Raw genomic sequence first — 17,688 nt, 5'->3', positions numbered from 1 at the left:
AACCATGCAACCATTACCACATTCATATACTGAACATTTAATCATCTCAAAAAGAAATCCCATACCCATTACAAATTTCTTTATGGGAAATTTTCAGTTACACAATCTTTTCTTATTATAGGTCTATTCAGATATTCTATTTCTTCTTTTTTATGCCATTTAAAAAACTTTATTTTTTAAACTTATTTTTACAGACTGCATTTTAATTCATTGTACACAAATGGGGTACAACTTTTCTTTTTTATGGCTGTGCACCCTGTAGCTTCACACTATTCGTGAAATCATACATGTACACAGGGTAATGATGTCTGTTTCATTCTACCATCTTTCATACCCTTGCCCCCTCCTCCCTCTCACTTCCCTCTACACAATCTAAAGTTCCTCCATTCTTCCCTCACCCCCATTATGTATCATCATCCACTTATCAGGGAAAACATTCAGCCTTTGGTTTTTTTGGATTGGTTTATTTCACTTAGCATGGTATTCTCCAATTCCATCCATTTACCTGCAAATGCCATAATTTCATTCTTCTTTATGGCTGAATAATATTCCATTGTGTATATATACCTCAGTTTCTTTATCCATTCATCTGTTGAAGGGCATCTAGGTTGGTTCCACAATCTACTATTGTGAATTGAGCTGCTATAAACATTGATGTGGCTGTGGTACTGTAGTATGCTAATTTTAAGTCCTTTGGATATAAACCAAGGAGTGGGATAACTGGGTCAAAGGTAGGTTCATCCCAAGTTTTCTGAGGATTCTCCATGCTTCTTTCCAGAGTGGCTGCACCAATTTGCAACTCTACCAGCAAAGGATGAGTGTGCCTTTTTCCCCACATCCATTCCAACATCTATTATTGTTTGTGTTTTTGATAACAGTCATTCTAATTGGAGTAAGATGAAATCTTAGAGTTGTTTTAATTTGCATTTCTGTAATTACTAGAGATGTTGAACACTTTTTCATATATTTATTAATCACCTGTATATCTTCTTCTATAAAGTGTCTGTCCAGTTCCTTGGCTCATTTATTGATTGGGTTCTTTGTATTTTTCAAAGGAAACAATTAACAATGTGAAAAGAGAGCCTACAGAGTGGGAGAAAATCTTTTCCACATGTACTAATCTTCAAAATTTACAAAGAACTTATGAAACTCTATTTCTTCTTAAGTCAGTCTTGAAGAAATTAGTTCATTTCAACTAGACTATCTAATTGGTTGACATACAATTTTTCATGGTATTATGACCCTTATTTTAATAATGCCACTCGTAATATCCTCTATTTTCTGAGTTTATTAATTTGAAACATCTCCTTTTACTGATTAGTATAGATAAAGGCTACTTTTTTTTATCTTTTCAAAGAAGCAACTTTTGGTTCCAACAATTTTCTATATTGTTTTTCTATTCTCCATTTACTTCTCCTATAATCTTCATTATTTTCTTCTTTCTGCCTTGGTTTTAGATTTCTTTTGTAATTTCTTAAAGTAGAGAGTTAAGTTATTGATTTGAGCTTGTTTTTAATTTTCAATATAGGAACTTACAATAATAAATTTCTAATGCTTTTGCCCAATCACATTAATTTTTGTATATTATGCTTTTGTTTACATTCATCTGATAATTTTCCTTGCTACTTCTTCTTTGACCCATTGGCTATTTAGTAATGTGCTGTTTAACTCCCACTTATTTGTGACATTCCCAAATTTTCTTGTGTTATTGAGTTATCATTTCATTCCACTGGGGTCAGAGAGGACATATTGTATAAAATTTAACAGTGATCTTTTTTTCTTTGTATGATTTCAGATTACTATCAAATATTTTCTCTTGAGCCTAAAGGGCTGCTTTTAGTATTTCTTGAGGGCAGGTTAGCTAGTGACAAATTTTATGTTTTTGTTTATTTTTGTTTCTCTGGGACTATCTCAATTTATCCTTCAGGTTTTAAGTATAGTTTTGCTGGTTAAAGGAATCCTGGTAGATAATCTTTTACTTTCAGCACTTCAAATGCTATTCCATTACTTTCTAGTCTTCATAGTTTCTGGTGAGAAATGTGTCATTAATGTTATTAAAGATCCTCTGTATATGATTAGCTGCTTCTCTGGCTGCCTTCATGATACTCTAGTTCGTAGCTTTGCTTTCCTTGTCTGTAGCTTTTGACAGCATAATTATGATGTGTTTGGGGCTTTATCCTACTTGAAGTTTGTTGAACTTCTATGCCATTATTTCTTCAAATATTCCTTATACTCCTTTTTCTCCTCTCCTTCTGGCAGTTCTTTATGCCTATATATATTGATATGTTTGATGATTTTCCATAGGTCTCTGTTCATGTTGCTTAATCATTTTTCTTTTTTTATTGGTTCTTTTTAGTTATATATGACAGTAGAGTCCATTTTGATGTGAGTATACAGGCATGGAATATATCTTATTCTAATTAGGATCCCAGTCTTGTGATTGTGCATGATGGTGAGATTCACTGGTGTATTCATACATGAACACAGGAAAGTTATGTCGCATTCATTCCACTGTCTTTTCCATTCCCATTCTCCTTCCCTTCCCTTCATTCCCTTTTGTCTAATCCACTGAACTTCTATTTTTCCCCTACCCCCACCTTATTATGGGCTAGCTTCTGCATATCAGAGGCAACATTCGACCTTTGGTTTTTTGGGAGCCCCATCATTTTTCTTTTTGTTCTTGAGACAACATAATCTCAATGAACCTATCTTCAGGTCTGCTAATTTTAATTCTTTCTTTTACCTGCTAAAATCTGCTGCTGAGACCCTCCACTGACTTTTTTACTTTGGTTGTTTTACCTCTCAATTCCAGAATTTCCATCTTGTTCCCTCTTTTTTTAATAGTTTCTTACGTTACTGATATCTTCTATTTGGCAGGATAACTTTTTCACATTTTCCTTTAGTTTTTTAGACATGGTTTCCTTTATTTCTTTGAGCATGTTAAAAATAGCTAATTTAAATTATTTTTCTAATAAGTCCAACATCTGGATTTGCTCAGGGACAGTTTTTACTGATTGATTTTTCCCCTCTGTGCATAAGCCATATTTTCTTGTTTCTTCTCATGCATACTTCATAATTTGTTTTGTTGAAAACTGGATGTTTTAAGAATTGTGTTGGGCTGGGGAGATAGCTCAGTTGGAAGAGTGCTTGCCTTGCAAGCACAAGGCCCTGGGTTTGATCCCCAGTATCGCAAAAAAAAAAAAAAAAAAAAAAAAAAAAAAAAAAATTGTGTCAACTCTAAACATCAGAATCCCGCCTCCTGCAGGGTTTGTTGCTGCTGCTGCTATTTACTGTTGTTCTTGTTCCTTAATGCTCCTTAATGATTTGGGGGGAATAAATTCTATAATTGCATTCTTTATTGTGTGTGACCACTGAAGTCTGTTTGGTTTGCTTAGTTTTTGTGCACGTGTGGGGATACCTTCAACACTCAGTCTGAGAGCTGACATCTGTCTTACCATCCTGTTTGCAGAACTTGACAGTCAGTCAGAGGTGATGGCTTCTCAGACTTTTCTTGAGCATGTGCACAGCCCTACACATGTGCATGGCTTTCTTGATTCCCAGGTATATGTTATGAACATTTCATGCCTAAGCTTTTCTTTTTTAAGCTTTCAGTTAGTTTTCTGTTTGCCTGAACCGGTTATCTATTGCCTCAGGCAGCAATGACATTAACCAGCTGACTCAAAGTTTTTAGCAAATGCCCCTGGAGTAAACGTTTTTTGCACTCAGAGTCAGATCAAATAAAAACAGCCTTGCAAGTGGGGTCTTCTAAGAACTACCAGACACAGCCCCACACCCCACCCAATGAAAATATTTTGGGAAAGAGGTTTTGAAAAAGTTCCTTCCCTGTTTTGACTCCTTTGGTGGCTGTCAGGCTGCTGGTTTTCAACATAATTGTGAATTGTTTGTTTTCAAGGATACTAAGAAGCTAAAGAGAGGCAGATGGGAATGCTGCAAGTTATAGTGCTATGAAGTTCACTGTTCTTACCAAGAATCAGTCATTTTTTCTTACTTAAATTCTTCTTGGGTTGCCAGGCACAGTGGCATGCACCTGTAATTCCAGCTACTCAGGAGGCTGAGATAGGATGACCACAAGTTCCAGGCCAGCCTGGACAATACAGTGTGACCCCATCTCAAAAGAACAGGGTGTTGCTGGGGGTGCAGCTTGCCTTGTATGTGTGAGGCCTTGGGTTCTATACCCAGCATTGCCCCGCCCACCTCTGCCACAGATCTTCCAGGGTTGATTCTGACATTTTTGTCAGTTTTTTCATTCCTTTTGTGGCGATGAGAACTATCTAAAAACCACACTCCTCCAATTTCGCTGACATCACTCACTACCACGGGACTTTTAGAACAAAGATATTCTTGGAGACTACATAAACTGGAACCCAATCTATACCCTCTCTAGAGGACAACTTATAATATTCCAAAGCAAAAACTGCCATTTTTGGACTTGACTCTAACAATTAAATCACAAAGAACTGAGTCCTATTAAGAACTCAGAACTTTGACAATTCAGTTCTTAATCCCATCCATTTTCCTCCTTCTAATTTCCTTATTTACCTGAATTAATTTGGATACCTATTTTTAAAATAAAAGTCTAATTTAATTAGTGGCTCAGCAGAGTAAGGGACAAAAGTGTATTAATTGAAAGTTCAAGATCATAATCTTGGGATTTCATTATTGGAAACTATGTATATAAGTATAAAAATATCTTCTAATCGGAAGTAATATTCTAACATGAATTCATCTAGCTTTCATTTAACAGAAACTGCTTTGCCTCATGTTTACAAGTATCAAATTCACTTTTTCATACATATGAAAGGAGAAATTCTAAATTATTTAGGAATAATATGCCTTATTAGGAATCTAACAAAAGTTGTGGTATCTCTATCTCTCTCTCATATATATATATATATACACATAAATATATATACATAAATCTCATATATACATAATCTCATATATAATCTCATATATATATACATAAATCTGTTTATAATTTCAAAAGATTATTGGATACCCTGCATCCTGCAAGTTTAAAAAAAACTATTGAACATAAAAATTGTGATTTTGATGGCAAAATATGGAACACATTCAAATAATTATACTACCTCATTTTTAGTAGGGCAATGAGAATTTAACATTAAAACATACACAAGGTGGTCTGCAACTAATAAACATTTTATTTCAAAAGTTGATTTGTAAATTATTTACTTAGAATTTATTATATATTTTTTCTAATAAAAACATAAGTAATAGTTAGGGACTATTAAAATTTAAGTCTCTTAAGTATAGGTACCCATTTTGTCTTTGTATTACAATGATCTATCCAAATAAATAGCATATGATACATTCCCAGGCAGCCCTTTATGAAACCTATTTTGCTTATAATATTTTGAGTAGAAATGCACTAAGAAAATAGGAAAAATATTGAGACATTGACAAAGATGAAATAAACCACAAAGCCAAGAATAAAATAATAAAATGAGGTAGAAAAGGAAAGATAAAATAGATTTTTAAAATATCTATTGCCTGAGAATCTGGTTTAATTAGAAAACAGATATTTCTAGATATTCTTATTTGAACTTAGGAATATCTTTTATTAAATTTTACTTCAAAACTAGTTTCTTCATAATACAAGATCTCCTTCTACATTCTGTCATGGATAAGGCCATTTTTTGACCCTAATAATTTTTAAATGGACCAGAAGAACAGAGGAGATAAGATGTTTTGCCTTTAGTGACTGGAAGAGGGTTGAAAGAAGTTGTTTGGGAAGTCTTGGGGGGCACTATTTATAGAGGTTTTATGTTATAAAATAATTTAGTATTTGTTACATATATTATACATCTTATAATAAAATGTATCCAAGTCAAAATAGAGGTAAGGAAGCTAATGTGAACATAAGCAACAGAGGGCATGTGGATTTCATTACAAAACAAAAAGCAAAACAAAAAAACAGGTGGAGGTGGTAAAGATGAAATTCTGCTTCAGTTTCTTGGTTAATTTATAATGAATCATTTTGCTGATGATGGGAAAAACTATAGTTTGATGCTATAAATATAAAGGGTCAACTGTAATATTTTCAATTGACTACCACTGCACTCTGAACTCTGACCAAAACTAGTTAAAGTCATGAGAAATATGAAGAATTCAACTGGGTATCACTGAATATGTATAAGCTATGGCCCTACCATACAGGCTGGATATAAAAGAGTACAGGATTCCATTCAGGTCAAAGAAGCTTTTGAGTATAAAGGATCAATGGAATGACTTGACCTTGTCTTCAGGAAGGACTTCAATACATTTATATTGCCAAAGCAATGAAGGAGTGAGCTATGATCTCAATGCTAGTATCCCATATGTTATATTACGTGAAGACAGGACTTAAACCCAGGGATATGGATTATATATGCCCAGCTGTCTTCCCTTTTTAAGTTTGGAGTTTGACTCTATGTGACAATAAACAGAGATTTAGTCTCACATTCTGGCTGATGTCAATAAGCTACCTCAACTAAATGAAAAAGTAATTAATTGTTTCCCTAAAAATTGTCTCTAGCTTAGAAATGTAAATTAGGTATAATGATGAGATAAATCAAACATCTGGTATTAATAATTTTTGATTAAAATATGCTATGAATATTTATTTCAATTATTTGTAACAATGCTTAAGAGAGTTTAGCTCATATTACTCCTATTAAATATAGGTAATTATTGATAAACACATGATTTTTAAATAGGAATCTTACTAATTTTATAAACAGTATCAGAATATTTAAAGAAAGAGTTTCAAGATACCTGTTTAGTGAATTAGGTCTATGCAAAATGACTTCAATACTTCAGGTTTTCTTTATTAGACAACTGAGGTATGGAAAAAACAAGCAGAATATATTAAACTCAAAGGCAGTTAAAAGTTTTTAAGAAAAACGAGCTTGCCTAGCATGCTTGAGGCCTTGCGTTCCATCCCTAGTACTGTAAAAAAAAAAGTTTAAAGAAATATAATTTTAGTTGCAAAGCCTGCTTAAAAGTAAATTTAAGTAATTTATATTCAAAAGTAGTTAATACCCAATTCGAGGGGACTATGAAATCATAAAATATAAAATCTCTAAATTTTACCATAAGATTTTAAAGATTAATGCACTAAAAAAATCAGTGATTCATTGTGAGTAGCAACTTCTAAGAATCTTTTATAAACAGTATATGAATGATAATAATTCAGAGGGTCACAAAAATAATTAAGTAATGATATGATCCTGAAAACAGATCTACATGAAGATTAACTTGATGTGAGCTTCTACTTCCCACAGTAAGATAATTACTCTGCCTTAGATTTTCCAATCTAGATTCTCAACTGCATCGCTCTTGGGATTAAAAAGTAAAGGATTAAAGGATTTGTCTTTTAACGGACTGTGGAAAAGCTTAAAGTTAAAAGATAGGCTAATTAGAAAAGTTAATATAATAATCTATTATGAAATATGAATTGTAGTTACATGAAACTACGGCTTAAAAATTTAAAAATAAGAAACTTTAAAATGCTTAGATATTGCTTGTAAACATTCATACATGTAAATATGATTACACATATTAGTGTCTTAAGACAAAATTTTAAGTCCTGTAAGTCCTAACTGTACTGATCTTTTAAATTTTTACACATTATGCTATTTGAGGCTTAAGGCAAAAGTGATATATGAATCTTCTAGTTCTATTAGATCATAAGCATAAAGGTAATACTTAATATACTTGAGAAGGCCTAATCTTAGCTTCTCCTGAATCTGCAATTATCATCCTTGCAATTATTTCCCATTCCTTCCTATCCCGTGTCTTATACCATAGGATTCAAATTACAAATGAGACTCTAAAAACATACATGCCCAGATTTCACTTTCTTCCTAGTTAAAAAAAAAAAATAGGCCTGTTAACAATCCTAGATGACTTTATTACTATAAATGACTCTTTCAAACACTATCTTTAAGAATTCTGAGTAACTGAAATGGAGTTTAAGCTGTCTCCACCCACTTCCCACTACATCATACCCTTTGATTTCCCACCCCCAGATGAAGGTTAGGTTGATAAATGGATTTGGAGATGGAATAAAGCCAGACATCAAATAACTTACTTGAAATCCATCTCTTACCTTCTGTACTTAACCCTGGACTTGATGTGAACTTGGCTACATCAACAATTTTTACAGCAAATTGTTGCCCAGTTTCTCTGTTGATACATCGTCGTACAACACTGAAGGGACCCCTAAAAAACAAAAAAATCAGTTTTAATTTATTGATTCTCTTAAGTTCCTCTTTCATATCAACATCTTTCTGTGTTTCATTATCTACTGTAGACATACTACATAATCACCAAGATGTTTAATTTTAAATTCCTGATGGAATATAATTTTCTAAGGAAAATTTAAGTAATGTAATTTTGAACATATTTTTCTGAAATTCATGAGGCAATTCATTGTTTAAAAATATTATTAAACCAGAAAAGACGGAAGCTATTTGCTATCTGAAATCATTTTTAAAAAATTCTACATAGTATTTTTTATGTTCAAGGCAAATAGTCATTGTCATATTCTATATAGATTATCAACACCTTAAACAAAGTGAGGTCCATCGCAGTGGTAGTATGAAAGTGAAGTCATTCTTGACACCTTCCTCCCATCTTACCACGTATCTAATATGCACTAACAAGTCCTACTGAATTTATATCAAATATCTCTCAAACCTGTCCACTTCTCTCCATGTCTCATACCCTAGTTTGAGCTACTACCATCTTTTGCCATGAAAACAGAATTTGTCTCTGCCATTCATTCTTGCAGTAGTAGTTTAAAAATGAAAATCTCATGTCTCTGCTTAAAATCTCAGAGAAAGTACTTACAATACACATATCTAATCAAGAAACAATATATATAAGTAATTCCTAAATAAAATAAGGAAAAGAATACACTCCCAATAAAATCTGGCCAAAAGGCACTTCATACATGATTTGACCTCCAGCAATCTCTCCAGTCTCACTTGAATTCAGAGCAATCCTTTGCCCTCCTTAAACTTCAAATTAGAATTGTTTTAAACTGCCACAGGAAAGGAAATAATTTATACCAGCAGAGTCACTGGTCCAGTTGTTTGCTTACCAGTCTTCTCCTCAATCTAAAGTAGCGATTCTTTTTTTTTAAATTTTTTTTTATTGTAAACAAATGGGATACATGTTGTTTCTCTGTTTGTACATGGCATAAAGGCATACCATTTGTGTAATCATAAATTTACATAGAGTAATGTTGTTTGATTCATTCTGTTATTTTTTCCCTTCCCCCCACCCCTCCCACCCCTCTTTTCCCTCTATACAGTCCTTCCTTCCTCCATACTTGCCCCCCTCCCTAACCCTAACTCTAACCCTAACACTAACCCTTCCCTCCCCCCATTATGTGTCATCATCCATTTATTAGCGATATCATTCGTCCTTTGGCTTTTTGAGATTGTCTTATCTCACTTAGCATGATATTCTCCAATTTCATCCATTTACCTGCAAATGCCATAATTTTATCATTCTTTATGGCTGAGTAATATTCCATTGTATATATATACCACAGTTTCTTTATCCATTCATCAATTGAAGGACATCTAGGTTGGTTCCACAGTCTGGCTATTGTGAATTGAGCAGCTATAAACATTGATGTGGCTGTATCTCTGTAGTATGCACTCCTTGGCCTATACCCAAAGGACTTAAAATCAGCATACTAAAGTAGTGATTCTTAATAGGAGTCATTAAAAATTTTTAAATGCCAATGTTCAGGCTGGGGATATATGTTCAGTGGTATAGTTTTTACCTGGCATGAGGTCCTGGGTTCTATCCCTAGCTTTAAAAAAAGTCAATACTTACACTCAGGCAATACAAACACACATGCATACACAAGCACACACAGACATTGTTCTTTGAGATTAAGTCACCAAATAACTATCAGAACTCAAGATAATCAAAGATTTGTGTGTGTGTTTGAATTGACTATTAACACAACACAATAGCAATGTACTATAGCAGTGTATTTGACTATGGTATAATTCACCAATTAGAAAAACATACACATGTATCTATGTGTTTTTTTTTTTTTACCTCCTAGGGAGGGAGAACAGACAAAAGAATGCCTTCACACAGGTCGAAACAGTATAGCTGGATGTATGTGCTCAATAGCATATATGAAAAGATTCTTCATTTACACAAGAATACCTTGTGATACTGCTTGCCTTAGTTTGTCTTTCTTTTTTTGTAAATTAGAGGACAAATGAATGAAATTTAACCTAGAATTAAACATTTCTCCCAAATCACATGATCACCAGCATGAGGACATCAATTACACCACAGCTTCAAATCTCTCTTCAAATGACCTAACAAAGCTAACCTGGAAAGAAAAGAAAGGGTAATAATGTACCTTTCAAAACTTAATGAAAAGAAGACCTTTTCAATAATCACTCAAAACCCTTCAAAGGTTTTCTTCTGTGACAACATAACAAAGTGAGGCAGGACTCCTACAAATGTTTTCATTCTCAACCTGGATGTCTTACTTGTATTTATTCTAACAATAGCAAGCAATTTCAGGAAATGCTTAACGTAATTGGTTTTTGTCCACACACAAACCCTTGGGACTCTATTTATATTTACATTTGTGTAGTGTGCTTCAATTCACTACATCATTTTGGAAACTTTCCGAGATCTGTATGTGGAATTGTTCATGGTCAATCGAGTCAATTCTTCACTTTTTCCTGCTTGAACAAAGCTGAGGAAGAAAGCATAGCTTCTCCCCGCCACCCTTTTAGTAAGAGTAAAACTAAGAAAGCCAGGGAGAAAGGAGAGAAAAAGGAATAATGGAACAATAATACACAGAAAGTTTAAAATTCATGAACTTATATTCCCGGTTCTTTAAGCTAATTTTATAACATGGGACAAAGAAAAAAAAATAGTGTTATCTATGAACTATTCAGGACCTGAAGACAAGTCACAGTAAAGCATTTTAAGAGCCAGTTGTTCAATGACATCCAGGGGGCTAAAAAAGTGAACCAAATTTAATACCCTAAAATGATACCAAAATTTACTTAAAGGTTGTGTGTGTGTGTGTGTGTGTGTGTGTGTGTGTGTGTGTGTGTAATTTTACCTTCAACTTAAAACTCCGCAGAAACTGATAATTTCTTTTGTGGTTTTGTGGTATTGGGGACTGAACCCAGGGATGCTTTACCACTGAGCTAAGTCCCCAGTCCTTTTTCATATTGAGACAGGGTCTTGCTAAATTGCTCAGGTCCTTGCTAAGGTGCTGAGGCTGGCCATGAACGTGTGATCCTCCTGCTTCAGCCTCCCAAGTCACTAGGATTTTACAGGCATGTACCACCACACCTGGCAGTAACTGATAAAAAATTTAAAATTTAGCTTGGTCTCCCATAAATGGGAAGGGATGATAAAAATGTGTGTAACTCATCTACTATATTATTCTTATTAGTTATATTTGGATGACAGTTCAGGAAAGAGCAAAATTCTGGGGCCTAGATTTTAGTCTGGCCTGTACCCTTTTTTGATGCTTGAAATTTCATCCCTAAAATTTTAAATATGGTACAATAAATCCTTGAGTATATGTGTGGGGGAAAATATTGATAGTTTGTAAGCCATCATCATAAATTACCATCTCTTTCATATCTCTATTAATTTTGACCCTAGGGTATTGATCAAATAGGATGATAATTGATGGCATTTCAGATTTAATTATATCTATCTATCTATCTATCTATCTATCTATCTATCTATCTATCTATAGATACATCTATAGATACCTTTATTCAAACCCTTACAAATACTGACCATTAACTGGGATTGTAACTTAAGGTTCTACTTGAGGCAGATGGCTGCTTACAGAAGTTTGCTTTTAGGTAAAAGGCCAATTAAACCAGAATATAGGTGAGTATTGCTATAAAATCTCCAAACGTTTTGAAAAGAATACAACTGTGTCCATATGCAGTCATAGAACTATCTCCTCTAGTTTTCATTTGTGAGAAGGTTAAATATTGGTATGGTTCTGATATTGAAGGTAAATATATCAAAATAAAGACTAGAGTTAAATGAAATTATGTTAGAAATTATGCTAGTATGTTAGTTTCTGGAATAATAGGATAGACTGAGCACAATGCATCTAATTTATTTCCCTCCCCAAGCCCCACTAAAACATCAAAGGGTTTTTAAAAAGGACTGGGAGAGCAAGAGAGGAGACAATTGTAATAATCAAATTTGGAGGGCAAGGCAGAAGATGGAGTGATGGTAGTTGACTCAGCTGACTTGGGAAAGTTGAGCTGCAAAGAGAAAATAAGGAAACCAATTTGGAACCAAACCCATTTACAGTACAGAAATCTTCAAGAAGCTCATGAATTAATAGCACCAGACAATTCTGGAACTAGAAGTAGAGAGGGTGTGGTTAAAATAACAATGTTTGACTGAAATTTGTTAGGGAGTGGTTAGATCTCTCTCAACTCTATATCATGGGTAACTGCCCCTCCTCCATCCTAATAGATTTATTCTCCAGAGAGTATAAAACAGGGTCATGGGACCAGAAAGATATGGCCAATGACCAAGGGGGTACTATATGGAAAACAAGGGGAGTATGTGATCACATACACTGAATACAAATGGTCCCAGTTCCTTTTCACCTAACAGAGGGAAAGCTAGAAGCCAGAGCTTTACTCTTAAGGTAGGAGATGTCAAGACTTTTCTACTGAATATATGAAGAGCCAAGTGGGAAAGATGTAAAGATAAAGACACAAAGTTCTCCAAATTGCTCAACTAGATCACCCTTCGGCAAAAACCATAGTCAACAAGTTGCACTTGCACCTGCAGAGTCCTCTGGGGCAGGGTTTCCAACTTCAGCACTATTAGCATTTTGAGCTGGATAATTTTTTCTTGTATGAAAATTATCATTTGCATTGTACCCACTGGAAGCCCCTCTCCCTCTAGCTTTGACAATCAAAAATGTCTCTAGATGTTGCCAAATGTCCGCTGTGGGGCAAAACTGCCCCCAATAGAGAATCACTGCTCTATTACTAATTGTGAGTAGACAATCAAGACTCATAAGACATCTGGAGAAGAGTCTCTAATTTGGAAAATAGGGGCCAAAACAAACAAAGAGAAATTTAAAGGAAACAGACTACATGAGAAAAACACTTCCAATGACCATTAATATCCTCAGAAAGATGCTGCAAATATGAAGAAAAATGCAACTCAGAACTTTAGGAAAACAAAAAAAGGTTCTTGAAAAATAAATACACAAAGAAATCTAAAACTCAAATAAGTGGTTGGCAGACAATCTTGAAAAAATCTCCCAGAAAGGAGAACAAAGATAACAAAGAAAACAGAAGGGAAGAACTTAAAAGGATAATTCAAGAAGATTTCCCAGAACTTAAATCACGAATAGCCCAACTTAAAAGGACCTGCCAAGCACTCAGCAAAATAACCCATGTCTGTATACACACCACTGCAGAATTTAAAATCACTGTAGACAAGCTTTTCAGGGTTCCAGAAGTGGAGGTAAGAGTGCACAGAGGAGAAGGGTGATACACAATTCCTACACAATGGATTAGGAATCAAATGGCTTTAGATCTCTCAATGGCAACGCCAGACAATAGAGGAACATCTTCAAAATCATGAAAGAAAATGATATCTAACCTTTAATTTTACATCCAACCAGACCACCAATAACCATGAAGACATTCTCAGACATGAGAAGCTCAACGAATTACTTGCCATGTATAATTTCTGAAGAATTATTGTAGGATGTGTTGTCAGAAAGAGTGAACCAATGAAATGGATGCCAAGGGACAGAAAATAGGTGCTCCAGTACAGAAGATGGAGGAAAGTAATCCCTAGGAACGCAAGGAAGGGACTCTCAGGCTAATAGCTATGTGTCAAACACAGAGAGCAACTAGACCAGACTGGGAGCCAGGAAAGATTTCCACTATTTTTGATCACTTTTTAAACCTGAAAAGAGAATGGCTAGGTAAGTTGGATCCTTATTCTTCTGTTTTGCCTTTTGTGGCCTCAGACTGATGAAATATCTGCTCTTCTCTGCTGTCTGGACTAGCAGAGGACTCTTATTTCACTCCACTGCAGTGTTCTTCTTTGACCTACTCCAAAGAGCTGGAGGAAGGTGCCAATCAGCTAAAGAGGAGGAAATGCAGAGTGGACTATATCCCTGACCGCATTCCTGCTGGACCTGGCCCACTCTGCACTATAGTTCCAATGTCCTTCCTGCTTGGAAAGAGCCCCAAGCACTGGGATTTATTAGTGACCTTGCCAGCTGACTTCCCAGAATGGGCTCCTAAGCACTAAGGGCAACTGAATACAGACTTTGAATTTTGAATAAGAGATTCTGTTTGACTTTTTCTCTTCAAAGTCTTCATATAATGATAGCAATGTTGCCTTTTCCTTATACAGATAAGTTTGTACTTAACAACTCAGTTTTTAAAGACTAAACACCATAGCCAGGCATGGTGGCCCATGCCTGTAATCCCAGCAGCTTGGGAGGCTGAGGCAGGAGGATCTCAAGTTCATAGCTCGACTCTGCAATGTAGTGAGGTGCTAAGCAACTCAGTGAGACCCTGTCTCCAAATTAAATACAAAATAGGACTGGGCTGGGGAGATACCTCAGCTGGTAGAGGGCTTGCCTTGCAAGCACAAGGCCCTCAGTTCGATCCCCAGTTACACACACACACACACACACACACACACACACACACACACACACACACACACACAAAATAGTACTGGCTCAGTGGTTGAGTGCCCCTGAATTCAATCCCTGGTACAAAAAAAAAAAAAAAAGACTAAACATACACATGGGGATAAAGATATGAAGAAAACCAAAAGGCATGATGATTAATATAAAAGCCAAGATAGTAGTTTTTCATTTACTATTATTCTATAAAACAAACACATTTTATGCACACATACACACATCTATATTTCCTACTTAAAAGTATATTTCATGGTTGGGGTAAGTTCCTAAGATATTGCTAATCACAGGAAGTCTTAATTTTTCATAGATGTACAATACAAATTATTCTAAATGATGATATATATTAAATATAAATAAATATAATTTTTCTTCTTTTTCACAATTTTCCTACATACCTTGTGATATATTGCTAATTCACCATGTGTATCAATAAAACCTGCAGGCCTGTGATAATAAAGGCCTTTAAAAAAAAAGGAAAGAAAAGGGTAAGGAAAATGAAGACCAAGAACAAAGTTTTACACAAACACACATACAATACACACAGAGTTGATATATAGTTGATCCTTATTACTCAGATTCCATATTTATGCATTTGCCTACTTGCTAAAATTTATTTGTAACCTTAAAATCAACACTTCTGGCAGTTATTTATGGATATGTACATAGTAGCAAAAATTTGTGTCACTGGAGGTTGAACAAGGTGAGACTCTGGCTTCTTGTTCCAGCTATTATTCCGTAAACAAGTGACATTTGTGAAGTCTTTTTAGTCACTTTTGTTTTGCAATTTTTTGCTTTTTGTTGGTGATTTTTGCCATTGAAGATGGTCTCCAAGTGTAGTGCTCAAATGTTATCAAGTGTTCCTATGCACAAAAAAGTTGTGATGTGCCTTATGAGGAAAATATGTGTGCTAGAAGAGCTTCATTCAGGCATGAGTTATAGAATTGCTGGTCATGTGTTCAGTGTTAACGAATCAAGGGCACATATTAAATACAGTACCTTTAAACAGAAACACACATAAAGCAAGGTTATACACTGATTGACTGATGAAAATGTTGTGACCAGAGGCTTAAAGGAATCTAACCTTGTATTTCCATCAGGAACAATAGTTCAGTATTTTCTCTTTCAGTGTTCTGGTAACTTTATAAAACATAATACAAATAATAAGAATCAACTGTGTATGTGTATATGCACACAGATATATGCATATATACGTGTGTATTTATATTATGTAATATAATGGTAATTTTTGATATCTGCAGGGGTTCTAGGATTCCCTGTGGAGACCAAATTCAACAGATACTCAAGTTCCTTATATAAAATGAAAGTATATACATAAAACCTACATAATCCTGTATGTGTATGTATGTATGTATGCATCTGTGTGTGTGTGTACTTACTAGAGATTGAACCCAGGGGTGCTTTACCATTGAACTATATCCCTGTTCTTTTTTATTTTTTATATTTTGAGACAGAGTCTTGCTAAATTGCTTAGGGTCTCACTAAGTTACTGAGGCTGGCCTCAAACCTGTGAACTTGCAATCCTCCTGCCTCAGCCTCCTAAGACATGGGGATTACAGATGTAAATGACTGCACCCAGTTTCCTATACTTTGAATCACCTTTAGATTACTTATAATATCTAATACAATATAAACTATGTAAATCGTTTTTATACTGTATCATTTGGGGAATGATGACAAGAAAAATGTCTACATATGTTTAGTATAGACAATTTTTTCTGAATATTTTTGATCTGTGATTAGCTGAATCCATGGATGCAGAACCCAGATACCAAAGGCTGACTATATATTCATAATAAATACAACAATATTACATATTATAAAGATACAGTCAAACCTCCCAAATATTTATCAAGAACCTGATATGTACCAGTCACTGGTTGTTAATAAATATTGGTAGATAATGTAAAAAATGACAAACTAGCAATCAATAAGTCACTGATACACTTATCACATCACACAATTTTGCCTAAGTATATAAAATTTTGAAAAGTCACAGTGCTTCTTGACATTTCTCTACCCATTTACTAAATCTATATTCTTGTATGACTTTCTGTGTAGCTCTGACGTTCAGAATACAAGGACATTTCTGGAGGGTGGGTAAAAAGGAAACAATGCCGAAATATAATAAATGACAGTGGGAGTAAGAATAAAATCTTGCAAACTACACTACATATACAAATGTATATAAAAATGATACCTAAAAAAGATAACAATGGCGTTTTCCCTCAAATTTATTGCTATTTAATTTAGCCATTGCTATTAAAAAAGAGCTTATGTATATCTTTTTTGTTTTGTTTTGTTTTGTTTTGTTTTGTTTTTGGTACAGGGGCACTTAACTACTGAGCCACATCCCCAGTCCTCTTTTTTATGTTTTATTTTGAGATACAATCTTGCTAAGTTGCTTAGGGCCCGTTAAGTTGCTAAGGCTGGTTTTGAACTTTCAATCCTCCTGCCTTAGCCTCCCAAGCTTCTGAGACAATTAGTGTGTGTGTCACCACACCTGGCTCTTGTCTTTAAAGAGATTCTTTGTCTTCCTGTTGTTTTGTATGCTGTGCTGACACTTTTTTTTTCCTCCTTAATACTTTTGGTACCCATCCCCATAGCCAACACAGAAACTTCAACACACACACACACACACACACACACACACACACACACACACCCCAAGGTAGCAGGTACAGAGACTGAACCAAAAGAAATTGCCTACTCATAGCTAAAGAAATACACATAAAGTAGAAAATTAGTAAAATCAGTCTTGGGAACCATTGACTAAATGTTAACAATTAAAGGCCCAACAAAGGAATTAAGCTCAGTACAATTCAGATCATTCCTTGAAAATAGAAGAGGGAGGCTTATTTAAGAAAGTTAGCAATGGATCTCCAATAACCTAAGGGAACAAATCAGGTTCACCT

The 17,688-nt window shown here is 34.6% G+C and overlaps 1 protein-coding gene across 8 annotated transcripts in view; it reads right to left on the bottom strand.

Annotated features, from left to right (window-relative positions):
• The window catches only part of CASK (calcium/calmodulin dependent serine protein kinase), a 358,268-nt gene that overhangs the window by 278,527 nt on the left and 62,053 nt on the right, over window positions 1-17,688 (bottom strand). For 4 of the 8 annotated variants that reach the window (XM_079122840.1, XM_079122842.1, XM_079122843.1 and 1 more), the window contains exon 2: window positions 8,114-8,244. In XM_079122840.1, the coding sequence (XP_078978966.1) occupies window positions 8,114-8,244 (131 nt within the window). Of the gene's footprint in view, window positions 1-8,113; window positions 8,245-15,150; window positions 15,213-17,688 lie in introns of those variants that run through there. The other 4 variants (XM_079122841.1, XM_079122844.1, XM_079122846.1 and 1 more) reach the window with 2 other exon arrangements.

This window comes from Sciurus vulgaris, assembly GCF_902686455.1.
Source record: "Sciurus vulgaris genome assembly, chromosome: X".
Classification (NCBI taxonomy): Eukaryota; Metazoa; Chordata; class Mammalia; order Rodentia; family Sciuridae; genus Sciurus; species Sciurus vulgaris.
The sequence above is the reverse complement of the archived record's forward strand: the minus strand, read 5'-3'. Positions and strand labels throughout refer to the sequence as shown.